This window comes from Amblyomma maculatum, chromosome 3, assembly GCF_055883805.1.
Source record: "Amblyomma maculatum isolate TAMU_Amacu chromosome 3, ASM5588380v1, whole genome shotgun sequence".
NCBI classification, from domain to species: domain Eukaryota; kingdom Metazoa; phylum Arthropoda; class Arachnida; order Ixodida; family Ixodidae; genus Amblyomma; species Amblyomma maculatum.
This window is the reverse complement of record NC_139346.1, coordinates 85,332,543-85,360,380: the sequence shown is the minus strand read 5'-3', so window position 1 is coordinate 85,360,380 and position 27,838 is coordinate 85,332,543. Positions and strand designations below refer to the sequence as shown.

At 46.3% G+C, this 27,838-nt stretch overlaps 1 protein-coding gene across 1 annotated transcript; it reads right to left on the bottom strand.

The window, feature by feature from the left end:
- Positions 1-25,877, bottom strand: LOC146195165 (uncharacterized). Its single transcript, XM_084597707.1, has 5 exons — positions 25,590-25,877; positions 15,597-15,754; positions 11,432-11,505; positions 10,916-10,999; positions 1-281 (listed from the first exon to the last, which is right to left on the bottom strand). The coding sequence occupies exons 1-5, from the start codon at positions 25,710-25,712 to the stop codon at positions 154-156; spliced, it is 567 nt and encodes a 188-aa protein (XP_084453833.1). The 5' UTR covers positions 25,713-25,877; the 3' UTR covers positions 1-153.
- Positions 25,878-27,838: the final 1,961 nt, after the last annotated feature.

The window sequence follows — 27,838 nt, the reverse complement described above, 5'->3', positions numbered from 1 at the left end:
CTAAAATTTATTTTTATTACAACACTCTCAAAGCATGACGTCGGGAGCTCAATAATTCCGATGTGTTGATGCGAATTAAAATCCTAGCATCAGTCTCGCAATCCTTGGCCACAAGAATCCAGTCTGTTTTCCAAGCGTAGACAAAGAATGGGCTCATTGGCAGCTCTCGTCGTACATCTTATACAAAGGCGATGTGCCGCACAGCAGCTTGTAGACGAACTCGCAGCAGGTGGTATCTTCTCCGAGGGCCTCGTCAGTGACCCAGTAACTGCAACCGTTTCCTGCACATGATGCAGCGGAAAAATTCAACATTAGCCATATTCATGTGAAGTACAACCTTACTGTAGAAGTAGGTACATGGCATGGATAACTGAAAACGCTTACTAACACATCGAGCTACTTCATTCTGCCCAAACCGGACTGACTCAGAAACGAAGCAGATTAAATAGATATCCTGGTGACTCATATTTAGTGCACTAGCGATAAAGCACTTTGCTCCTCCTCTTTTACCAATAGTTGCGAGCCGCGTGATTATTCACCTAATCAAACCTGCATACATAAAATACCTCTAGTCCATTAATTTCTTACACGGTGAGGACCATGCAACTTTATCACAGCAATCGAAGGAAGCAACTCACTTTAATAAACGTAAGAAGAATCTGCTGTAACAGGTAATTTCTTTGAACTGAAATTTTTTTTTAATGCATTTCAAACACTGTGGAGCTTTTTATAACGACGGGCCCATCTGACTCACATTACGCCTAATTGGGCGAAGCCATTGGACGTTGGCAGCTGGAGTTGATGCAGTTGTATTTAGAACGACAACGTTAACGACCGCGTTCTGCGTACAAAGTCCGGCCTCAGGGTTACGGTTGTAAGGAAAAAAACATTGAGAGCACACTACCGATATAACCTTCGAATGAACAACGTTAGTTCAGTCTTTTCAATCCGCTCGCACATTGCACGCACGCCTCCGCGTCTATCACCGTGCAAGTGATGAGGCGCTCATTGCAGGCATTGCTTCACTGTCTTCAACGCGACGAGAGGGCGCCCCTCTGCGACGATGGTGGTGGTTGTGGTGAACTCTTTTATTGCGCCTAAAAACAGGGGACCAGTCAAAGGACCGGTTGCGCTGGCTCAGAGGAGGTCGGCGAGGATCCCTTGGGATGTCAAGGCCTCCACCGCGCGCTGGATAAGCCTGCGTTGGTCTGCTGGCTCGAAAGTACGCAGGAGAGACTCCCACCTCTCTGGGGTGTTAGCGTTGTCTGTGTTGTAGCGTAGCAAGTTCACGCCATGTGTATGTGAGTGCGACGAAGTGACGTCACCCTGCGACTGCTGATTCGACCGTCATGGCCCCCCAAAGGTCAGCAACGAAGTGCCGTCCCTCTGCGACGTTCGGCTCGGCAATCACGCCCCTCCGAAGGTCTGCGACGAAGTAGCATCCCTCGGAGACCACTGGTTCGATTACCACGGCCCTCCGAAGGTTGCCATCACTACGGTTGCGAGGACCAAATGTCGTTGGCGTGAATCCCTCACATGCACTGGGTCTTTTCTGGACCAGTCATTCTGTACTACATATCGTACTGAATCGTCTGCCATCACTCCGAACCTTCTACGCCAAACAGGCGGGCCAAAAATTTAACAGCAATAGTAGCTCTAGGTGACCCAATCTCGGCTGCTGGCCCGGCGGCCGTGCGTGCTGGAGGGAGGAACCTCTGATGACGTCACAACATGGGCGCCTAGTCATGTGATATACATAGCCTACTTACGTGCAGAAATCACAACATAGCTTCCCTTGGTCACTATCTGTCATGTCATTACGGCGCAACATGGCTGTCCTACTCGCGTGATGAACGTGATAACGTCTCAACATACCTACCCATGGCGGCTACCCTTAATGCCGTGACTGCGTGATGACATCACAACATGGCTACCCTAGTATACAGTGCTCTAACTAGTCCTGTGATATAATTGCTCCAATTGTGCGAATACGTCATGCAGGAGGTAGCCACGTAGCTACAACGGCAGCGCGTAGACTATTGTGCGGCAATTTGGTCACGTGGTGTGTCGGACAGACGAATGAAAGCGAAATGTGCGAACGAAAGTATTAATATCTTACGCCTTTAAAAATCACGAACACGCCTTCGGCAGATGGGAGCTGGCAGCTGACTCGACCGAGTGCTGTTTGGCCGCTGAAATCTTTGACGTCACGAGACCGCATTCCATTGAGTTGACAGGGGAACTCAGTACCTCACTTGAGATTAGAAGGTTAGGTAGGATTTGAATTGAACCCACTGGCAGTCTTGGTCACCGAACCATACAGGCTACCTGTACGCCACGCTGGCTCGTCTCTAGAGCGTGGTTAAATCGAGGCATTATAACTATCGTTTGGCCCTTCATATAATGTGGCGACGTACCACTGCGTGTCATTGTGCATGTGTGAGGAGATAGAGGCGCAAAGTAAAACAAAATAAATTTTCTCTTTTACGTATGAACTCTGATATTGTTTTCAAACTCGCGCGCAAAGCAGGCCTGTGCACTTGCAGATAGCTAGTGAAGAATAATTGACAAATCATATATTTTTGCGCTTTACTGCTTGGGAAATTTGTTATGTGTAAAGGTTTTGTCATTATTTTCCGGTGTTTAAATTGTCTTGCCGTGTATGTAAAAAACAAGGTATCTAGTACGCGTATTTATACTACGTTTTGTCAAATATATTTGGAATGGGCGAACTCTTGTGCACACATACTAAGTCTCGATGGTTTCCGCGCTCGAGACCAGGAAAAAGCGCTGACCAACTGGCCAGCAGAATGTTGGGCGATGCTATTAAAGAATTGTCCAGGCGCAAATAAGGATTGGTACGCCTGGACGTAACTAAATCACGAATTATTTTATGGACGGAAAATAATTCATTGTAGACGTGAGCTCTGACATGGACCTACAGAATAAGTTCAACGCTGGCAAAGCAGTTTTCATGGTTCGACAGGCTGTGGGTACAACTACCTTTCCAACAGCGCTTTTCCACTTTAGGTTTGAGCGTGAAATTCGAAATATATATTGTGAGACAGCACTTGCACAAAACGTCTGTTCTATTCCAGAGCCAGCTGGCACACAGCGCGCGACGCTCCGAGCAGCAGTCAGCGATGATGATGATAATGATGATGGATCTATACAGATGAAAGAGGTGAAAGTCCACGCGTTGCGCTCACACAAATCCCCCCGACAAAAGAGCGGCCACCCTGGTCGCTGATTACAGGGATGAGGGACGACGGGCATAGGGCTTCATGCGCGAGGCGTGGACGATCTCTTCGGAGCGACGACATCGATCTGCGACGGTGTGCGAGGGAATAACGCGATAGTTCACCGGAGACGTTTGTTGGAGTACTGTATAAGGGCCAATGTAACGATGGAGAAACTTCTCACACAGGCCAGGAATGCGGATTGGTGTCCACAGGAGAACTTCATCACCGGGGTAAAAGGAGGGAGTTCGATGGCGTTGATCATACAGGGCTTTGCGTTCCTGTTGAGCATCTTCAGTGTTCAAACGGGCAAGTTGGCGACACTGGGCCATACGAGTGGCAAACTCTTCGCCCAGAGATTCAGACGTAGAGGGAGCAGAGAAGAAAGTAGTGTCCAGTACTGTCGATGGTTGACGGCCATAAACTAAAAAGAAAGGGCTATAACCAGTAGTGCACTGAACAGCGGAATTGTAGGCGTAGGTGACGAAAGGTAAAACGTTGTCCCAGTTCCGGTGATCAGGAGCGATATACATGGATATCATGTCAGACAAAGTGCGATGAAACCGCTCGATGAGTCCGTTGGTCTGAGGGTGGTAGTTAGAAGAAGTCTTATGGACGGTGTTGGCTGCGCGCAGTACTTCCTGAAGGACTTGAGAAAGAAATGTCTTTCCACGGTCGCTAATGAGAATACGAGGAGCACCATGACGCAAAACTATCGCACGCAGGAAAAAATCGGCGACTTCAGAGGCGGTACCGGAGCGAAGAGGTGCGGTTTCAGCGTACCGCGTTAGATGGTCGATGGCAGTGACAACAAAACGGTTGCCGTCTGACGTCAAAGGGAGAGGGCCAAATAAGTCAATGGCGACCGTGTCAAAAGGCACAGATGGGCAAGGTAGAGGTTGCAGTAGGCCAGCAGGAGGGGATGTTGAACGCTTGCGATGCTGGCAAGACGGACATGATGAAATGTATTTGGCGACGCTGGCAGAAAGCCCAGGCCAGAAGTAGCGGCTCTTGATACGGTCGTAAGTTTTAAAGTGGCCTAAATTTCCAGCAGTGGGGTCGTCGTGGTAAGCCTCCATAATTTTAAAACGAAGGGAGCGAGGGGCAACGGGTACCCAGCGTTGACCCGTAGGGTGATAAACGTCGCGGTAAAGTGTTCCATGGTGAAATCGGAACCGACGAAGCTGACGGCGCAAGCGACTGTTTGGGACAACTGATTCTCCACGGAGGCGAGCGATGATTGTGCGGCAGTAAGGGTCAGTCAGCTGCAGGGACGAGAAATCAGCATTGTTCTCGAGTGGAGCTATAGCGATGGGTGCAACATTCAGGTGGCCAGCAGAAGGCTGACTCGGATGGCAGCAGGGAGAGGAGACCGTATGTGGGGCCGCGTCAGTAGGTAGCAATGGGCAGCGGGAGAGGGCGTCAGCGTCGAGGTGTTTTCGCCCAGATTTATAAGTGATGGTGAAGGTGTATTCTTGAAGACGTAGTACCCAGCGACCCAGTCGACCCGATAAGTTCTTCAGCGATGACAGCCAACAGAGTGCGTGATGGTCTGTGACAATGGTGAAGTGGCGGCCATACAAATAAGGTCGAAATTTTTGAACCGACCAAACAACAGCGAGGCACTCTTGCTCGGTAATAGTATAGTTACGCTCAGCTGCAGTAAGCGTACGACTGGCGTATGCGACGACTTGCTCTTCAGACACTGCGTTGCGTTGCAAGAGAACCGCGCCAATAGGCAACCTGCAATGAAGTTTGCTGAGACATGTGGCGCCACCTGGCGGCCGACGGGAGCTAATACTGAGTCGGCGCAGAAGCAGACGCCGTATATGTTGCGGCCGCTGTGTTCCTTCTGCGTTCGCGTTTTGTTATCCCAGTGAGTGTGATTTACTCATTTAGTGACTTCAGTGGTCTCGTATGATGCTTCGACTACTACGGATGTGAACAAGAATAAAAATAAGCGCAAGGGCGGCGAGAAAGACTACCACAATCACGAAGGAGACCTATGTACCGCTTGCTGGGAGAACCTGGGGAGAATGATGAGAGAAGGAGATATTGGCTGCGAGAGAGTAATGTAACTAAAATTTGTTTTGTTATGGGGCCATTGGCGTACAGACGCCAAAAAGCTAAAATAAGACGATTGCCCGTGAGCGGAGGAAACGGTATAAACTTCTGACTCGGGGAGTCGCACGCTGGTTGGGGCACACTACTCAGTACGCGCTGTAAAATTTGGCGTGTACTGGTATATGCTGTGCAAGATCGAGTGGCATACGTCCAGAAAATCAACAAAGCCGTGCAGCCGCAGCATCGTATTCCAGCCGCATTTCAACGGAGGCGAAATAAAAAAAAAAAAATGTTTGTGGATCTGTGAACCGGATTTCTAATGCGGTGTCTATTCGGAACCACAAAGCCAAAATATCTTCAAAACTTCCAATTACAGATTTCAATAAGCATATTTATCTGTAAATTAGTTCTTAAGGTGCTGAAAAAGTTGAAGTGGCGGAGTGTAGAGGCCCGTGATACTGTGTACGCTGAGAATGGAACTTCCTTCTATTGTTCCGCGCCAAATATTTCTTGCACCGACTGCTCAAGCTACTCAAGAGTCTCTTGTCTCAGACGATAGAATATTTCATCATTAGTAACAACAGTAAAAAATTCTAACTCTTAACGACCTCCGTTACGAAAGCTTTGCCGTTGAGTGCCAGCATTTCCCGCCGGCTTTCCCCAAGCTTGAGGTACGGAGATGCAAAATGCATGCCAGTTATTGTTGTTGTTAAGGGCTTTATTTTTCCAACGGTGTAGGAGGCCCCCTACTCCCCGCCCCCGGCACGCACAGTTTTCGTTGATGACGCACGCTACACCCGCACAGTGCTTGCAATCGCCACGACATCCGTAGCGGGCACCGCACCATGCCTCCTGTAACTTCCGCGGCACTGTCGAAAGGTGCACCACGAACAAAAGTGTTCGTCATGGTATTAAACTTTAAAGCAAAACCGCGAGGAAATTATTATGCTGCTGTAATCAAACAGCAAGAACAAAAAAAAAGAAGAAACGGCGATCAATCTCTTCTCAGGTTCTCTCTGCACTTTCAATGTTTGGGTATGAGGTGTGAACGCAATAGGTGAATGAAAAGCTACGTTTACAACATTTTTCATTCATTTAATTATTTCTTAATTCATCATCACATATCCGACAAATGCCCTGAGAGAATAAATTTCGTTAAAAAAAAAATTCCGTCTACTCACGCGACATTCAAAGCTGTGCGCGCGGGTGTTCCGTCGCGAGCGGCGCGCACTTCGCGGTGACGTCGACACCGTTCACGTTTTAAACATGAGCATTCTCGAACAGGCGGTGTCCTTTCGTCAGTATTGGTTTTCGGAAGTAGCTATCAAAACATTCGATTGCCTTAAAACTGCAGAAAATGAGAGCCGAGATGCTTCTAGCCGTACAACGCGAACGCAACCCGACCGCGCCAGCCTACTCAGATTACTCGGCGCCGCCGTTGGCGGCGCTGAACGCTGCGCTCCACTAGCGCCGCCTGGCCACTGCAGGTTGCCTATACCGTGGCCACTGGCGTCTGTGTGAAGTATGGTAGGCGCGTCAGCGTCAAAATGGCGAAGCACAGGGGTGGAAGTGAGTGCCTGCTTGAGAGCTTTGAAGGCGTCTTCACATTCAGTGGACCAGGTGTAAACCACTTGGGAAGACACGAGCTTGTGTAGCGGGGCAGCAATTGTTGCAAAGTTTCGAATAAAACGGCGGAAGGAGGAGGCTAAGCCAAGGAAGCTGCGAAGATCTTTCTGACGTTGGGGCCGAGGAAAATTAACGACAGCCGTAATTTTTTCGGGATCAGGCTGGGTTCCTGCCTTACTGACAACATGGCCGAGTACTTTGATGGTCTTACTGGCAAAGTGGCACTTCTTGGTATTCAGCTGAAGCCCCGCCTGGGCAAGGGACGTGAGGACATCAGTGAGACGCTGCAAGTGCTGAGTGAAGTTTGACGAGAAGACAATGATGTCGTCGAGATAACATAGGCATGTTTTCCATTTCATGCCGCGAAGCACGGTATCAATCATGCGCTCAAAGGTGGCCGGCGCATTGCAGAGTCCGAAAGGCATCACGTTAAATTCGTAGAGACCGTCGGGGGTAGAAAAGGCAGTCTTGTCCTTGTCTGCATCGTGCATAGGAATTTGCCAGTATCCCGAGCGGAGATCGAGACTGGAGAAATACTCAGCGCCTTGGAGACAGTCTAATGCGTCATCAATACGAGGCAAAGGGCAAACATCCTTGCGCGTGATCTTGTTAAGTGCCCGGTAATCCACGCAGAAGCGGACTGAGCCATCTTTTTTGCGAACGAGGACCACAGGTGAAGACCAAGAGCTCGTGGATGGTCGGATGACATTTCGAGCAAGCATGTCAGCAACTTGCTCCTCAATGATTTTGCGTTCTGCTGCTGAAACGCGATACGGCCTTCGTCGAACAATAGCAGAGCCGTCCGTCTCTATGCGATGAGAGGTGACGGAGGTCTTCCCCAACGCTGAGGCGCACACATCAAAAGACTCTCGGTGCCGCAGGAGGACGTCTAGCAGAGCTGTGGACTGCTCGGATGTAAGGTCAGGGCTGATGGCGGCTGCGAGCGCAGAGGATGTCGGAAATTGAGGCTTGGCAGGAGGCGGTGGTGCGCTGGAAAGTGTGTTGAGGGGAACGGGATCGCAGTCAAAAATAAACCCAACTGTGGCTCCTCTGGGCAGTAAGAACGGCTGGAGAGTTGTATTAAGGGCCGCAACGACCGCGCAACCGCGGGTGAAGGAGGTGAGGCACGAGGCAAGAGCTAGGCCGTCGGAGGTCCACCGAGGAGCGGGCATAACGAAGGCTTCGCCATCGAGAGGGTAGTCCAATGCCACGATGATCAGCTGCTCGCGTCCTGGGGGCAAAACGAAATCAACTGCTGCAACACGTGTGGTGGTGAACAAGCAGAAGTCGGTACTATATCGGGGTCCGCAAGATGAATAAGGCGCTCACGGCAAGAGATGAGGGCGGACGCCGACGATAAGAAATCCCACCCCAAGATCATGAGATGAACGAACGTGGGGAGCACAATAAATTCGATATGATGCCGCTGGTTATCGATGAGGACACGTGCTGTGCATTGGCCGGTGGGTTTCATAAGAGTTCCATTAGCTCCACGAAGTGGCGGACCGATGTATGGCGTTATAACTTTGCGCAGATGAGAACACAGAGAGAAATGCATGACGGAATAAGCGGCGCCGGTGTCGATGAGGGCCTCAACGTACAATCCTTCAACAATCACTACTAACATATTCGACGGTCGCCCAGGAGGAATTGTAGATTTCGAACTCGAAGCAGCTTTCCCTCCAAAAACTGCTTCGGTTAGTTTTCCGTTATAGGTTGGAAGGGTTGCGAGGCAGGACGAAGCGGTGACGTGCGGCGAAAAGGCGAAGGGGATCGGCGTCGGGAAGGACGCGAGGGCCGTGAAACATTGGTGGAATTCGGAGGAGAGGAAGAACGCCGGTAAAAGTCTGAGTAGAGCAGTGCAGAATCATCAGGCTGGCGCACGCGGGCACGTTCAAAGAGAGCATAACCCCGTTGCTCGTCTTGTTGGCGGCGGCGACAGACACGGGCAATGTGGCCACGTATCCCACAATAGTAGCACACAGGGCGGGAGGGGCGCCAGGCTGTAACAGGACGATGCACTGTAGGATATGGTGCCATTGCCGCGACGTGACCGCACACGGGTGCCGAACAAGTCGGGGAAGGCGGAGTGGGTTGCCGTGAAGTAATCTCGGCATAGGTTGGCAAGGAATGTTGGGGGGCGTTGGGAGGCGGCGAGGGAGGTTGGGAGGCAATGGGAGGTGGGGCAGGTGCCACAGTGCAGTTGAAATTCGTCAGTTCATCTTTGATGATGCTGCGCAAATTCACCGTTGCTGGCGGAAGAGTTGGAGATACTGCAGAGGGGTTGGTGAGGCCGTAGAGCTCCTCCCGGATCATGGTGCGGATTAGGGACCGCAAATTTCCATCTATGAGGGAGCCACCATCACTGGGGTCTTGCACGAGGCGGCAGGACTGTAGCTGGTCCAGACGTTGACATGTGGATGTGATGTCAGATACGGACGACGGGTTTTTAAACACGAAGGCATTGATAGCAGCAGTGTTGATGCCCTTAATTAAGTGGCGAACACGCTGAGATTCAGGCATAGCACCGTCGACACGGCGACAAAGGGCCAGAACGTCCTCGATGTACGACGTATAGGACTCGCCGGGCTGCTGGAGACGAGCTTCAAGTTTTTTCTTTGCCTGCTCTGAGCGACCAGCCGGAGTGCCGAAAATTTTCTTTATCTGGTCCGTGAATGTAGGCCAGTCAGCGATGTCATCCTCGTGATTGAGGAACCAGGTTTTGGCGACGTCAGCCAAGTAGAAGACGACGTTTAGCAGTTTATGAGCGTCATCCCAGCGGTTAAATGCACTGACCCTGTTGTAGTTGTCGAGCCAGTCGTCGACATCTTCACCGCGAAGGCCAGCAAAGATTTGGGGATCGCGCTGGCGGCTGGTGACAGTCCAGGCAGGGGCAGCCGCAGTAGGAGGAGGAGACGCCGGGGGTGAGCGAGCACCGTTGCCCTCATCCATAGCACAGGACCGTGGACGCAAGCGAAGGCCTGAACGGAGCTCCAGGGAGAACGGTAGGCGGGTCTAAAGCGAGAGGTGGGGAATACGAATCGCACCTCCGCCACTTGTGAGACAGCACTTGCACAAAACGTCTGTTCTATTCCAGAGCCAGCTGGCACACAGCGCGCGACGCTCCGAGCAGCAGTCAGCGATGATGATGATAATGATGATGGATCTATACAGATGAAAGAGGTGAAAGTTCACGCGTTGCGCTCACAATATCAATATTTCTGAGCACCAAACAGAATCGCACTTGGTCCTTAATCAATTTTAACACGAATGTTTTTTTCATCCAAGCACGAAAGTTACGCATTGAAGTAATACGCTCTGATGGGCTAGTAGGTTCATTTGAAGCGAACGAGTAAAACTGCGCAGAAGATAGGACTGAAGGAACAAAGAGGCACCTCCGGGTTGTTTGTGTGCCTGCGCCTTGTTTGTACTTTTGTGTTTATTCAATTCCGGTTTTCGCCCAGTTTTCAAGTTTCAGATGAACGCCTCCACTGAGCGTTTCTCTGTTTTGTGCAACCCATAAAGTTAACCGAAGACATCGTACCAAGCAGTTATTTTTTTCTGAAAAAGAAACAACACAAAACACCACAGAACAAGAGGTACAGGCGATCAGTGCGATTGAAGAGGCAATGCATTTGTTAGAATTAGTGTCTGCTTCGTGACATATTTGGGTTGAAGTTTGAGAAGAAGCACTCCATGGAGGGTTTTAATGCAGAATGCAGTATCTTAGTGCACGTGTACCAGGACTTGAGACCAAGAAGTTGTTTCGCAGAGCCTTCTTGACTTGAAATGGATGAGGATGGAGGCCTTCAATGAGCGAATATTGGCATGTGGATGGCGCGTGTCAGGAGGGACGTGCATCTTCAATGACCTAAAGGTGGGTGCTTGAAAGAAGGCTTCATACTCTAGCGACCGCTGGACACCTTTTGCGACAATGGCCGTTCTAATGCTTCGAAGATTGTTTCATTGAGAACACTTTTTCTTACCGTTATCGACGTAGTCGTGCCGAAATACCTTGCACGTCTTGCAGTCCCTGTATGCTACTGTAAGGTTAACCGGCGGGGCAGAACCTGAAAGGAAAAGTGATTGAGACTTGCGTCATTAAGCCAATTCTATAGCCTACGTAACCGGACCTGTTATCACTTTTACGTCGGGTGAAAGGCGATTTCTACGAAACCTGCCAATCTCTCTGATATTTATTTTACGCCGAAAGCAGTGCCTTCCCCGTTTCCCTTTCTATTTCCACAAGTGCGCACTGGCTCATGCTACCCCGGCTATTTTCCCGAAAGTTCCGTGGAACCTTCAATAACGAAATTAAGCATCTCGAGGCTCTTACTGCCTCTCTCTGTGTTTAAATCGAGCCTTGCCAGCTTCCTTGGTGACCTCTCTTTGGCGAGCGCTGGCTCCGTGAACAGCAGTCTCCTGGAGTGTATTTCGCTTTCCGTGTCTCCATTGTTTATCTACATAGAAGAACTAGCAGTCAGTGTGAAGAGCAGCCTCACCATCTTGTGGCGCAATCTCGAGCACGTTTCCCACCGTGTACCCGGGCGACGACACGAGAGTAATAGTCGCCTCTCTGAAAAAAAAAAAAAAAAAAAAAAGATTGGCTGTGGCTTTCCTCTCTGTGCAGGATATACGTAACGAAAGCTAAGGCATAGCTTGGTTAGCCTTGGCTAATTTTAATTACATATGCAGGTTAGTGTAGTTGCCTGGCTAGGTAGGTCTCTTCGGCTCGTCGCCTTCGCCTGTTTACATTCCAACGCATAAGCCTGGCTTGTTTTAGCCTTTCCGACTCGCTTTCCATGGCTCCAAACGCGGCAGCGTCGACAAACCAACCGCTTTTTATACAGCGCCGCTACGTGTGCTAGCTGCCAGCTCCTCACCTACCTCCCCGGGTAACGCGAAATGGCGCGGCTCACGACTTCTCTCGAGCGTCTCCACTGCTCTCTTTTTGCTGCAGCTATGCGCTCTGATATCATGCGCAGCACACCTGTTGCTACCGTCTGGCTTCCGCGCATTCACACTAGTGACCTGTCTTCACACAGCGAAATGCTCTTGTCGCATACATGCTAGATGGCGAGGAGGTGGTTGCTATAGGCGGAGGCGGTCAGAGCGGTGCAACCAATGTGGAAATTGGTGGCACGGCGAAATCGCTACACCGCGGCCATTGTAGCTTTCGCTGCAAAAAAAAAAAAAAAAATAACGGACAGACACAGATGTGCCTATTGCGCACATGACTACACTATGCTGAAGCATGGCACACTTATAAACTGGTGCGAAGGCAGTAGCAGCGTAGTCTTAACCATCATGTCACGATGTTTCGGCTCGCGTATTCATTTTCCACGGGCTTGTGGCATACGCATTGTCACTGCCTGCTTACACTCCTCGAAGGCGGAAAAGCAAACGCTGCCAATTATATAAAGCCTATGTTTCATACCTGCATTCTGGGCAATGAATAAAAGGGTTTAACGTCTCAAAATAATGGTTACAGTTTCAGCTCCTTTGAAGTAGTGAAAACAGACAATGGCAGCGAGTACTGCGTGTTCGCGATATTACCTTACAGGCAAAACAGGACGGATTCATCGTAAAATGTAGAAAATGGTCTTCCCGTGCCACAATAATGCACGAACACAAAATGGTGTGTGATGGCTACATTTCTTTCACGCCTAAGATTTTTTTTTTTTTCATTTTGAGAATAACGTTCAGATTAAGGTGCATGTGCAAAACATGAAGCAAGGACGCTGGATCTGCATATGCATTCCATTCGAATAATTGGGTTTAATCAGTTCTAATTATGCACTTCGTTGCTGTGTGTAAATTTTCGCTCACGTCTCCGTTTGCTTTGTCCTACCTAACTCCAGTAAATATCTTAATGCGATTTTTAAAGTTTTTCTTTTGCGACCCGACGCTTTCCAAACATCCTGTTGTTCGTCGCCGTGAGTTCTAACTTGCCTTGAGACCCAGCAGTATTTTGTTATGTGCTTCAGTTCTGACATCCTTTATGTATGTATTGTATCTCGGAGTATGGTATGTTTGCTTTTCTAAGATTCCAGTGATGTCAGGATGAAAAGGGAATCATAGGGAAGTCTTAGTAAATATCAGCACGCTTGTTTTTTTTTTTTTTTTGTCGCAACTGCAGGATAAATATATGGATCGCAATCAAAGCTCGGATCTTTTATCTGACTTCTATCTATGGCCTTGCTGTGTTTATATATTAATTCATATAAGTAACCTTTTCCCCATACATAACTACAGGAGAACCGTTATCTCTGACTGGTTGCTTATGATCAGAAGCATGTAGGTTTTATTTGGAACTAGGTATTTTTTTTCCTTTTGTTGTCGCCTTCGCAACATTTAGAATCTAGCGCTTTGCAATGGTTAATTCTTGAAAGAGCATGGGAAAGACGTTTTCAAGCGATGTTTCATTTGATAATGACAGTGCGCAGGACGATGGGAGAGATTTTACTAAATATTCATACTGTACTATACAGAATACTATACTATACAATACTATACAGAAGCAAAACTTCGTCGCGGACAATATTTGTCTTCTGTATAGTATATTTTACGTTTAGGTTTCGTCCTGTTTTGCTTGGAGAATGAAGTACAAGGCCAATGCACTGAATCGAAACGTGCCACGTGCTTCTCCAGAGATGTCATTTTCTACTAGAGCGTATGAGTAGTAAAGTTTCAGAAATTTGCGGCAGATGACAAAGTGATAGCGTCAGTTAGCGTTGACTACATGCCCACTGCGGCGTTCAAAACCATTTACTCTCAGAGAAAAAAAGTGGCGAAAAGTTTTGTTTTCTCATGGTGATCGAGTCGACATATTCTCCACTTGTGCCGTTTCTTGCGTGCCGTTGGAAGCAAAATGTAAGTGCATATTGCAATATCTAAAAATTCCCGGTCCTTGCCTTTCTTAACCTACCATGATTAAGATGCTTTATGAAAGCTTGTGACGAGTATATCGTGTATCGCTAGCGCTTATCGCCTAAGGCTATCGCGTGTTTGCCGTCAGCGCGCATGTACAGGTCACATAGGGAAAGGGGAACGAGGCCGATGGCTCCAGTCAGTGAGCTGTCCTGTATCTTCAGGACTAGTTAGCGCGTGCGCACTGGGAACAGGGGTGTGCGCTACGCGATAACCGGGTTAAGTGTTAAACTATAAATATTAAAGCGTGTGCAACTCGTTTGGATGAACAGGCGTCGCCGTAACCGTAACCCACAGTTGAAAAAAAAAAACGTGTGGCAAAAAATGGGTACGAGATTTTGGATCTAAAGAATAGCGCAACAGAACGTTGTGTAGCGTTCAAGGTGGTCTAGCACCACTTTGCTTTTCACTTAGGATCGATCTGTTATATTCAAGTCGGAGGTTATTTGACGAGTCAAATGCCAACTATTGCCTCAAGGCGTGAACCACTACCACCATATAGTACACCCTCCCCGATGTTTGCGAACTCAGATTAACAAAATTTCAGAAAACAAACACACCACAAGAACTCATAATACAAGAATACCTGGTGCTGGAAGAAAAATATAGAAAGTATACACTGCATTTGATAGAGATGGTTCAAAAACTAATGACTCTAATGCGCGCCACCGAGATTGCATAAAGTTGGGCCGCAGCAAACTAAGAGCTAGGTGGCAAGCTGCTAGGGCAAATGAAGCAAAAAACAAGCCACATTCTGTAAAGCTCTTTTTAGGAGAATGGAAATCGTACCGACATCAAGAACGCTTCATCGAAATTATTTTATGTCGGCTATGCCTAGCACACAAGCGGGATCCGGTAAAAACGTGCCCGGTAAAAGCGTGCCCGGAAAAAACGTCCTCGGAGCAAATGCCTCCGGAAAAAATGTCCCGGGTACCTTTTTGCCGGGGACGTTTTTACCTACACCCGTACACAAGCGCATCAACCATTGCTTCTTAACAAAAACAAAACCGTGTGTGAATGTTAGGGCAATAAGCTCACACCTAATCACATTCTAATCTGGTGCCAACGACTTGACGACATAAAATAAGATATTTTACTGTAGTTTACGATGAACACATTCTGCCTCATCCTGAATTGCTTTTAGACGAACAAGCATTTGTCAATTTTTCTCTTTGCTTGTACATTTCATAAGAAAACAAATGTTTTATATCAAATATGAGTACCATAACAAGAGGCGCTTTACATAACAAATAATCTAACTTTGTGTTTGGTGCATCCTAGACGCAGTTGCTTTTGCGCCATAAAATTTCATATGACTAAGTAACTTTGCACTAAGTATTCGAGCCTATAAGGCATATGCACATTCAATTGTATGCCGTCCATTATAGGCGCACTGAAAAGTGAAACGGACAGTGTGCCTTCCGTTGCCCAAAACCCAAACAAACAAATTACATTTATTCGCCAAGCTCTGTGCAAGTCTCTTGGTGCCAAATATTCTTGGAATGAAAAGGCGCTTTTAAAAAAAGGTACCCTCAAATCACATTTGAGTCACATTTGAGGTGAATCTTAAGTGGCCTTTTAAGTTTTTTACTGGTTGCTGCAGCAATACCAAATTATGTATTTTTCAATTATGGCTCCGTTTTTCATTCCACTAGCACGAACCAGTAATTTTGGCGATAAATACACTCCGATATGCCCAAGATAAAAAGAACAAAAACACAAAAAGAAAGGACTCACAGGAGGCCGTCGGATCCGTATTTAAAAGGCGACTGAACTTGCGAGTTAATGAGGGGTCCAGTTGGTCCGGCACTCACGCATTTAGCTTCACCTCCTAGTAAGGAGTCGTTCTTGAAATTGCGATAGATCTGGTGCATCCGGGTCTTGAAGGGAAAACACTGAAATGCAAATAAAGAATGCGCAAAAAATTGAAGGAACAATTTGGACCACTGCGGTCAGGTGAAAGCATTTATAGCACGGTGGTTGTTGTCTTTTGCGCGATCTTACTGAACTGTGAGTTTAATGCTTACTGACCCTTTAGCGCCAATTATTGACTCTTCATGACTCTAGACAAAGAAAACCAAGATCCAGCAAAGTGGATTGTTGGGCGAGTTGGTTGGACACTATGTTAAAAAGCGCCAGAAACACGGACAGGTAGGAAGACTGTGTTTGTCTTCCTCTCTGTCCGTGTTTCTAGCGCTGTTTTAACGTAAAGAACCAACATCCGTTTCTCAAGTGCCCGTATATTGTACCCTACAGCTATAAAACCAATAAAGATAAAAACGCCCCGCGTGGATTATTCACTTAACGCGCTCGGCCTGTGATCGGAGGGGTAGGAATTCGATTCCCGCTGGAGCACGATTTTTTTTCTTCAAGATTAAATGGTGCGGCTTTCGCGGAAGCGCCAAGTGAAAGGCGCAGCACGGACGCCTGCATGCCTGCATCTGACGGCCGGCGGGTCAGGTTGCGGGAATCGCATCGCTCATGACTGGACGTGATATTGCTACTTCCGGTCATTATACGAGACCGGATGTGAGTTATGATGACGTCACATTCGGTGAGCACCACCTGTATGAATGCTGTGCATTTGTGAGTGAAATACACGTTTCGTTGTGCGCTGGACCGCCTCCGTCCTTGCCCTTTAACAGGGGGTAGTCGACTGCTCTCAAGTACAATGCACTGCTTTTTTAGTTGACAGCTACTGGCTTGAGTGACTAATTGTGATTGTGCTTCTCGTTTTTTCTGGCAACTCGGCAACTGCCAGATGGGATGGTGACATGAAATTCGCAATAGGGGTTCTTGAATTCCGAGTCCCAGATGCAACCTCTAGGCGACGCAGGGTTGTTCGGACGGCTTGATTAAAGCAGGATAGTCTCACGTAATGTGGCAGCTTTTCAACTCCATGCTATGTAAGTTTGAAATGTCATAGTGTCATGTCATTAGATGCAAAATTAGGAAAGCAGTGTTTAGCAAATAGTGAAGTACATGAACGGGAACCTACCCGGTCAACCACCGGACGTACATCGGACGCTCGGCGTACGTCCGGATCTGGACACACGGACATCCGTCGGAGATCCGCGCACGTCCGACGGATGTACAGAAATAATTATTTGAATCTCCCCCGGAGACCTGCGCCGGATATTTGTTGGCGTATCTATTGAGGACGTTCGGAAGTGACGCCTCTCTATTTAGAAGCAATCTATGATTACTGCAGGGACTCCATAACGAGTCCATGATATGCTTGAAATTGGGCATGCGCCCCAAAGTATGTGGAACGCATGCCTCTACAAAGCAACTAATGGCTACAAGTACAAAGCACCACATTGATGGTAATTTTATTATTGAAACTAATGCTGCTCCCAGTCTGCAAGAGGTTTTCAATCTGGTCCTTCCAGCTCAGTATCGGGGCAAGCAGTATTCTTACGGCAAGACTTGTAGCCAAAATTGGGACGATTTTCTGAAAACGAAACAAAAATATGCCAAGCAATGCATTGATATCGAAAGGCTAAGCAAATTTTTATGCTCCAACATACTTTATTACAAACAATATTAGAGATACGCAACTGGGTATTTCTGCAAACTTGCCTCTAATCATCAATGCATCTCCATGCCTGTGAGGCTTGGGCAAGTATTTGCAGTGCATATAGTCATTATCACTATCAGCCTGAATGCAAAGTGCAGAAGTTAAAATTGAGCACTATGATTTGCAGCCAGGTATAATAGGGCTGAAAACTTTCAAGATTGCAGTTTAAATCTGTAGCAGGTACTAAGCAAAATGCTTCATTCACAAACTGATACTCCCTTTCAGGAGCTGTTAGCAGCCCTGTGAAAAGCAAGGGTGACTTGCGCCATTTAGGATCGTATGCACTATAATAATAAATAGTGCTCATACATGCCTCACCTCCTCTACCCCCAAATTGGTGGGGTCAACAGTAGGAGCACACATGTATTTTATAGTGCGGACAGGTGAGAGGTCCCAGGATTAGGCCAGGTTGCCCTGCCCTTGGCAGTGCTACAAACGACTTCGAGATGGGGTATAGGATTTAGTGGAACATAAAGGAACAATGTACACTGTTCATGTATCCAGATGTGACAGCTAAGTGTGCAAGGAGCGCTGCATCCTTTTCATACATATTCATGCATATTTAATAATGGTTGCCAGACAGAATAGTACAAAGTTATAGACATAAAAAAAGCCAGCAGTTACTGAAACTAAGTAAACAATACGGAAGTATTTATGGTTTCTAATTTGTATCGTTGATCAACGAAGAAACTATTTTTTAACTGAAACTTGGTTGATTACAAGGCAAAAAAAACCCCACAACCTCAAAATTTAGTATATGTAGCTGGAAGAGCAAGCCGATATATTTTCCACAATTCATAAGCCATAAGCAACAAAATATTATTTCTTGAAGTGCAATATAGGTGTGGTCTGGTTTATGGGATTTAACATCCCAAAGTGACTCGGGCTATCACCATAGTGGAAGTCTCCGAACATTTCGACCTCCTGGGGTTCTTTCCCATGCACTGACATTGAACAACACACGGGATCCTTGCTTTTTGCCTTCATAGAAAATTAACCATCGTAGTCGGAATTCGATCTTGCATACTAAGGTTCAGCAGTCGAGTGCCCTAACTATTGCACCACTGCGGCAAGACTGAAATGCAATACATTTGTTTTCCAGACACACTGTAAACACATACCTTAGTGTAAAAAGTCCGCATTATGCAATGCTATAGATATGACCACTCTGAGAGCCTAATAAAAACTGACAGATGGAGTCCATTCATTGCCACACAGTTGCAAGTAATCTGCGACTCAGTGCCTTGGTACTAACAAGTGTACTAAGTACAGCTGGATATTCCTCCGACTGCATACTGCAGAAAGCAAAAGCAAGGTGCTGATTATGTGAGGGGAGGAAACCTGCACGTCATTACAAACTTAACTACACTCTGCTGCTGAAAACAGGTACTATACTGCCACTAGCCCAGGTCAGTCACCTCCATAGCACATGGCTAAGGCATGTAACACACACATGCAGCATACCAACTGATGTCATTATGATGCAAAGCATGGCCTTTGTCGGTATTACTCGATAAGAAAGATTCGTTGATGAACCGATTGTGGGGTTCGTTGGTTTCAACCAGTTTCAGCAGCACATAGCAGGATGAGAACAGAGCATGGAGAAGCACGCAGGATAAACAGACACTGAATCATACTAAAAGGAAAAAAAGGTAGCTATAAAATCAGGGTATATAAATCAGAGATAAAATCAGATAAAACCACAGATTAATGCAATTTATGTGCTTGAGAGGAACACAGGTTGTACTGGCACATTCATCTTTGAGCTTCAAGATTATGGCTGCTTCCACTATTTTGCGTATGAGCTTATTATGACATTTGTTCAGAATGGTGTTTGTTCAAAAACAGGGCTACATTTTGCATTGCTGTCAAATTTGCAATGTTCACTGCAGATTTCTAAACACGGCGCATTTAATGTCATTGATGTGCTTTGTTAGACTTTTATTGATAGATACGGCAAAGGGAATCACTGGCTGTACTATATGACACAAGAATTTCATCGTAGCATGCATAGAAATTGTCATATACTGCATCCACTATCTTCTGGCAAACATGCAATGGCCAAACTGGTTGAACTATCACTAGCAGACTAATTTATAGAGTGCAGCAATGATGTCAAAGTTTCAGTCCAGAAACCTTCCAGTGCACTGTCACAAATGTCACCCTTCTAAAAAAGTGCCAAAAAATGCTCACATTCTGACTAGTGGAAGCCGCCACTATCGCAAACCTCGAGGATGAATGCGTGTTATCCTTTCACGCAGGGAGGTTGCTTTCATCTCTGATTTTATCGTTGATTTTATTTGCACCCTTTACACGCCCTCATTTTACACATTTTTTGCCTTTTAATAGTCCGGTTCAGCAAATCAAAAATGAAATTTTTACCTTTCTGAAAGCGAAGATACCAAATGTCACAGCAGTCTCCACCCAAAGAAATAAGGCCAAACAGAAACAGAAAAAGCACAGTCACACATTAAGACTAGAAGCAGTCACGAGCCACACACACATACACCTAAACACAAAGCAAAACAGAGCTGCCACACAACCCTCACAACAATACGGAAAATTCCATCAAGATACTTATAATTACTGTTCATATATAGTTAGTGAGTGTGTCGCTGACGCGTTATTTAGTTTCCTCAACGGTAGGGTACCACATATTCTTTCTCTCCAGTGGTTGTCTCTCAGCAATTTAAACAGCAATTGTTGCTGAGAGGTGTCTTTGAATGCAACCTAAAGGTAACATACACCCACTGAAGGCAGGAAATTAATACGGTGAAGGTAATTGTACAGTGCAACCATTGTCATACAGTCGCTTCCTTGCGGCGTTCACGGGTGGTTTTGCGGCTATTAAGGATCAAAAGCACCACACAATGCAATCTAGAGGGGAACACAGCCCAGGAAAGAGGTTGGTAGTTTAATTTAAGGTTGGAAATTAAACAAAAGTGCACTCGGAGGATTTGAACAGACGTACTAGTGCTCAGGTAAGTATTGTTAATGCATTGCGCCACAGATTTTTTTAGAACAACGGGACCAGCAGGCTTCAAATGCGCTCTTATTCATTTTGACGATATTTCCGCTGTTTGTCGCCAGGTGACGCTTCTTAGCGGATCCTACTTGAGTTGCCATTGAGAGAACGGAATCATGCGTCGCTGACATATCTGCTGCCTTTCTTTTTTTTTTTTTGTCAAAAAAAACACTAAAATTTTATGCGCCACTTCATGAGATTTGGGCGGACACTGTTTTGGCTTATTTGGCAATTTTTGATTTCTTTCAAGCGAAATATTTTTATTGTTTATAAGCCTTTTGCATGGGTGATAGAAGGGTTTTGCGAGATAGCGATGTGTCATCTGCTTAAGTGTGAAGGAAGAGTTTGGCTGCTTGTTTTCATAATGATTGCTGATAGTGTACATGTGCTTGCTGGTTCTCTCTTTGTGCTACTGTCGTTGCGCCGTTGTTCCTGTTGACAAATCATGATGCAGGGCATTGACAGCATATATGAAAAACCAGGGCTCCAAAGGAGTAAGGAAGAGTGGTCCGCTCACAATTTAATGACCTGTAGCTCCATGGATGCCGTAAAGCCCTCATATCTGGCTCAGCATTGAGCTCTGTGAGCCATAACATGTTTGTCAAGGCTGCACCAAAGCATGGCATCATCTCACTACGGTCCATGCGCAAAGATAAGGATTTAAGTACAGAATATGCGTGAAGCCAGCAAATCTAACGGGACCTTTAAACTTTATTTTACACTTCTACTGCACAGTGCAACATACTGTACCGTACATATTTAATCACTCTGCAAGCCAAAGGAAACGAGTCAATATTACGCAAATGTAATATCATTGAATGTTCAGCCTACCTATTCTTTCCATGACCTGAGATTAATTCGGCACCAATCCAATACGTGGGCAGGTCACATCTACAAAGAAAAAAGCGAATTAACAGGATAGCAAAGTCACGACCCACTGCAAAGCTCTAGTATTTCTGGCATTATACTTTATTCGCATTCCGTTTAACAACTACGAACCCACATATCATTCACGATTCAAACCTAAATGCTATATTTTTTTACCCACGAAATCTGTGAGCTTTTCGTTTGCCGCTGTGCAGCAGCGCACGGGTGAGCGTAATAACTACTCTCATTCCAAAACTCCACTCTGCCTTGAGGGTTTCCTCTAAAATATTACCAAACACTCGTAATAAGAAACGCAGTAGAAGAGAGAGGCGCGAGGCACTCGTTTCCGGGCCTTTGTGGTACGCTAGTCAAAACGAATAAACAAGTCTCGTTGCAGGTATCGCCTCACGCTTGTAACCACTCCGTGCTTGAAACTTCACGCCACGGTGAACAAAGTGCGCAGTAGGTTGCAACTTTGTTATAACACTTAATTCACCCATCCAGCAATAACATCTGAAAGTAATTTTCACGCACTGTTACTTACATTCGGGAGTGACCAGCAGCTCCTTTCATCCAAAACATCAGAGCACCATCTCGGAGAAGTCAGTTGCAGAAAGCTTCAGGACCGAAAGGAGGTCTCGACTAGCGCATAAGTGGAACATCACTTTTGTAGCATAGTCAAACAGCCACACAAAAGAAGCACCATGGAACTGCGCGGAACGACAAAACCCGCGACTATGGCGCCAAAAATACTTTGTCTGCTGGATTGGATCGGATCACATTGACTTTAAGAGTTTGATGTGACAAGCTGTGCTGCCTGGTAGGAATTTCGTTTTCACCGAACGAAGAGTGCATGCCTCGGCGCGCAAGAATGCTGGAGAAAGAAAGCAGCATTAGTTATCAGATGCTAGAAAGTTGCATGATTAATTTCGATGCTATTTTATATCAGCGCTAATAGGAATGAGGTCAGATAATTTCGTCATCTGCACAACAGCCGAATCACTTGTTAAATATTTTGCGTGAGGGCAATTAAAGCATGTATGTCAGCCACACATTCGGGGCCATAGACGGACATTCATGGATACCTCTCGGACGTCCGCGTGCGTACATCCGATCGCCATGAAATAACGGATGCCCGCGGACATACACCGAATCTCCGATACGGATATCCGAATTTGGACGTCCGTACGGATACCTACGAACGTCCTCTCAGGGCAATGGAGATTCGGATCCTAATCAGACGTACCACGGATATCCGTGGTTGACTAGGTAAATCTGAGGGCGGAGGGTGGTGACGCAGAGGGGGGGGGGGGGGGCAGTCAATACGACGAATCAGGTCATTAAAAGCGGAGCTGTAGGAATGCGCAAAATATACGCGGTGAAATATGTTTGCTCAGAACAGTAACTCGCCAATCGAATCGAGGTCGTCGGAACAAGCCGGCGGCACCGCTGTCATCGAGGCACCTTCTTTGTAGCAGCCTAGGACTGATGACGTATTGAGAGCCATTTGAAGGACATTGATGGGAGACAATAGTGTGTAAGGTTAAACTGTGCATATATAGAAGTATATCTCTCAGTCTTTTCGTCGGCATACTGTAAAAATAGATACAGGGAATTCTGCGATCACAATTCTTATTGCTCAGCGCCGTAGTTGTCGGCGAAGTTTTTTTTACCACAGCGGATTTATATATCTTTTACGCGGCAGCCTATACAACTCTTTTCGCTCAAAAGTCGTCGCCGTCGCTGAATATTACGCGATAACGTGTAGGGCTCGTTCAGCCGAAAAGGTGATGATGCGTTCGTTTGTGTGAACGGGAGCATATGCGGACGTGTTCAGGGAAACATGTCATTCAGATGTTGTACTAGAGGACCCGTGCACGGGCCATTTTATGCACCTTTCTTTTAAGCACCTTTGCAGCCAGACCTATTCGCAAGCCCAATCTCGCGTGACTGTGCAAAGTTAGACGACACCAATACAAACCACCACAGGCCTGACAGGTTCGTTGTAGGGTTCTCTCACAGAAGTAATACACTCTGAAGGGCTACTTGGTTCATACTAATTGAACGAGTAAAACTGCGCGAAAAAGACGGGGGACGTAAGAAACACACAGGCACAAACAAGGCGCAGACTTCCAACTAGTTTTATTCGCGTAACAGTCGCTTTGATTCTGCCATAATGTGCTGTTGTAACTGTCGAGCGTTTTTACCGATAGTGTATTTGTTTTGTTGAGAGGTTACATAAGCCAGCTGTTTCGTGAATAAAACTAGTTTGAAGTCTGCTCCTTTTTGTGCCTGTGTGTTTCTTATGTCCCGTCGTTTTCGCGCAGTTTTACTCGTTCAATTATCTTACAGAGGCCAGCGAAATTTCGTTAGATTAAACCTGTGCTTTCTTCGCCCCTTACACAACACTATTCCTCCACTCTCCAACATTAAAACTGGTGTATGAAGCCGAGTGCACAGCAGAAAGGTGCATTGGTTTCTACGGCATACATTTTAAAAGCGTAGCAAAGGCACACACGACGAAGAATTTTACGGATGCACAGACACCGCAGGTACAATAAACTGTAGCACGTTTCTTGAGTCACTAGGGCAACTAGGGTGCCTAAAGCCTTGTTCACACTGCGGAAACAGTTGGTCAACGCGATCCGGCAACAGGGTGTTCGCGTAGTGTTGGCGACTCTGTCGCACCGCTTCAACACAAACTGTCAGGTAAAATGTTTCTGTAGCCCGGCAACGCGGAATTATGGAAACTTTGGGGGGAACAGTTGGCGAACTGGTCACACTGAAAAAAAAAAAAATCAATCTTTGGCAACGCTCCTCCGTTGCCTATATAGCGTAGCCGCTGGTATGGTTCCTTATACCGCACGCGTGTTTTCCGTGGGCATTTCCTGCACACGGAAAAGGAGGGGAACTTTTGTTGCCCCATCACAGGAGGAGGAAAGGCAGGTAGGTTAACCCGTAAAGGAAACCGGTTTGCTACCACAGCTGGTGTCAATTAACGACACCCTCCTGACTCCTAGCAAGACGCCGTACCGCGGCATGCAAGAAAGCGATGAAGGGCACTTGTTATTTTAGAGTGCTGTTTGCAACAGCGGAAGCCATTAAAAAGCGATTAAGCACTGATAAGAGCCTGCTTTGTTATTGTGTTGTTGCCAGAAGTTTCGCTCGGCCGGCGACCAATTCAATCACTGTTGTCAAAGGCTGTTTGCGTTTAGTTTTCATTGTTCATTTATTTCATACCGGAGCAACATTCCGGCAACCTTCCTTGTTTCTGTAATATTTGTGCAGTGTGACAAGCTATTTGGAATCAAGTTCGCTTCTTGTTAGCGAACGTGTTTTCTTCATGTTGCTGTTGTGCTCCCGAAGTGCGAACCGAGCTTAAGTTGCTGAAAAAGTAATCCTTAATTTCGTCTGTCCGACGAGCATGTGTATAGTGTATTCCAGCATCATATGTAAACTCTGGGGCCTCTTTGCCTTTTATCCATTAGAACATTTCTAAAGGCATGTTCCTGTTAAGGCGAAAAACAGTGTCGAAGGAATTACGCGCATAACTTCATATATTCGAAAGGCACGTGTTCTCCTCTCGTGTCACTGATATTCAACGTTGCTCGGCTAGGTTAAACGCCACTTTGGTTTTTGCCATTCGAATCTTATTGAACAAGGATGTTAGTGTGAGGACCATAGCCAAGAAAGCTATGTCTCACTCATCCCACTACAGAAAGAAGAGTGGGCTACAGAAAACAATTTGGTTCATGGTTTTTTAAGAAATAATAAAATGAAAAACTCGATAGAAAGAGAAAATATGAACAATATTTTCTCAAGAAAAAAATAAAATTGCCAGTGACGCGAGACGAAGTTCAGGCGATATGCCCGGCGGCCATTAAATCATTGCTGCACCCTCACACATGACTTGCATCTTGCCGCCCTGATATAAAATACTGGTTGTTTGTCGAAGAGACCTATTAATACCAAAATGATGGGGGGGGGGGGGTAGTTGCAGTTTTAAACGCAGGGCCTACTAGAAGGAAGCCAAGAACTCTTTTAGAACGTGGTGGCCTAAGCAACACCAATATGTACCCAGAGGGATGCAATGAAAAGCACAAATTTTCTGCATGTTACTGTTTTAGTCTGCCTGTATCGAGTAACTGGCCTTGGGATGAACCAAGGCTTTGTTACAGCATGGGCTGAAAGAAAGTACGTTAGCGAGCATTTTGAAATACAGCCTCTTTGGTACAAATAAGGACAAACAGCCACTTACGTCTCGGTCATCCTGATAGACGCCCAAAGCCGGGTTCAGGTCAGGCATCGTGCTTCTCGCGCCTAAGCTAACAGCAGCGAACGCTGTGACTACCAGAGCAACTAGGAAACACATTGCTGACATGACTTGTTACAGCGCAGAGAATGTTCAATTGAAGGACAGCAGCTTTATAGTGTGTGCGCCATTGAGGATGTTTGCCACGTGTCGTAGTGAGAGGGGTTAACTACACTGCTGTCTCGTACGTTTTCCGTTGACTGGGTCAATGGCAGAGAAATTGCAACGCATGTGTAGCACTCGCAGCAGTTAGAGTTTTGTATCTTCATTTTTTTTAATGCTAGTTGCCAGCCACACTGCCAGATAATGCACTTGTTACGGGAAGGTTATACAGCTAGTTCTGTCGAAAAGGTATCGCAGTTACCGTACCCCAGAATTGAGAAAAACGGTCACGAAAAAAATATGGTTGTAATTTTTGTCACAATTTTGAAGCTGCTGTCCTTTGTGCAGCGTTAACATTTTAAATGAAAATATACAAACATATTCTCGGAATTGCACAGCGCTATTAAAAACATTCGGCGGATCTTAAGCGAGACTTGAGCGTCCCCCTAATATTTCGTAGGGTACTTAATTCTGATGTGCAAGATTACCGTTAATCGCTGTACAGGAATGAAAGCCACAACAGCAATGACTCACGCATTCCAATCCGACTCATTGCACTGAAGAGCTCCCCGACTTCGTACGCTTTGCCATTACCCTACAGGAACCACGCTTCCTTAGATAGCAAAGGTTGGCGTAGAATTTGTCATTCACAAATGTTATTGTGTTTACGTCTAAACTTGACAGTTTTCTCATTTCAATTTCGAAATGCTTTTATTATTTTGCGCTTGTAAATACTGGGTAATTTTTGTTGCTTATATTTTAGTAGTTGCGGGTGCCAGGCGTTTACAAGAATCCGAAATATTAGTTTGTTGTCTGCTGCACTTATCGCTGAGCCGCACACAGGGTATGAGAGACGACGCCTCACCGAATAGCTTCGAATTGATGTCGCCTGCCTATGGTTCCCTAACCTACTCAAAGCCGCTCTGCAAGCGACTGAAAAATTGTTCCTACGTAGAAATGCATCTGCATTCCGACAAGACAACGTTGTCCTAACCAGCCGTAGGCCATGGCCACCAAGGCATCGCGGCACTTGAGTCGGCGTGTTTCTATAATTGACAATATTGAATCGCTCTGAGCAGTTATCAGAACAAGAGTCTACTCGAACTTATCTCGCGGCACTGTGTGAAGAAAACAAAACAAATTATGATTGAGCTGTAAAGGTCGATTTATTCTTCGCTTGTTTTTCAAAATTTTTTTCAGCGACCCCAAGGACCTTTGGACTAGGAATTTGCATGAGTGGAGGCCTATGAACATATTTGATTAAAACGCTGATGCAGAGGTTTTTTGTCATGACTCAGCTTTGTTGAAGGATGATACTTGTGGGGATACTCCAGTCAGGAGCGTAGGGGATGCAAGAATGGAGGTAGGTCGTATGTAAGCAGGTGGAAGGGAGGGGATAGACAAACGGCGTTGTGATATACTTGCGCGGACTGTGAAGCAATGAACTAGTTGCATAGTGGAGGTTAAACGAAAAGTGCCACGTATTTTATACTACCGTAATAGTATAGTAATGTTACATGCTATTGTAGTTTAGGCAGACCCGCCAGGGTCTACCTAGTCTACAGCAGGTGAGTCATACTGCCGCACTACGAGTAGTGATAGTACGTAAACCAAACGGCGCAGTTTTGAGCAATTTCGATGTAGTTATTAACGGTACATTGAGTGCGGTCTCAGATGGCAGATGCGCTCAAAGCTTAATAGAGTAAGTGGTTTTAAAGATAATTAGTAGGGAAGCTGGTTGTAAATTACGAACAGACTAACCTAGCGAGAAAGCGAGCGAGAATAACCTAGCGACTGTTAGCGAGAAAGCCTATTTGCATTGCGTATGCAATGCAATATTGTTCTGCAATAATGCCGCAAAACCTTCAAAGCTGTACTTGTGCTTTTTAGCAGCCGCCAGCATGCTGTGATTCTGGCACGCGTATCAATTCTGTATGCTTTGCTTGTTAATGCTGGGTGTCGCGAGACGCACTTTTATCAGTTTCTTTGTCGTGCGAGATGCGCCGAGATCTGTCTCAAAGATTCCGGCGACTCGCGTATGTTTGTTTCTACAATGTTCCCGGATGTGCTAGTGACTGTTTGCGATGCTATCT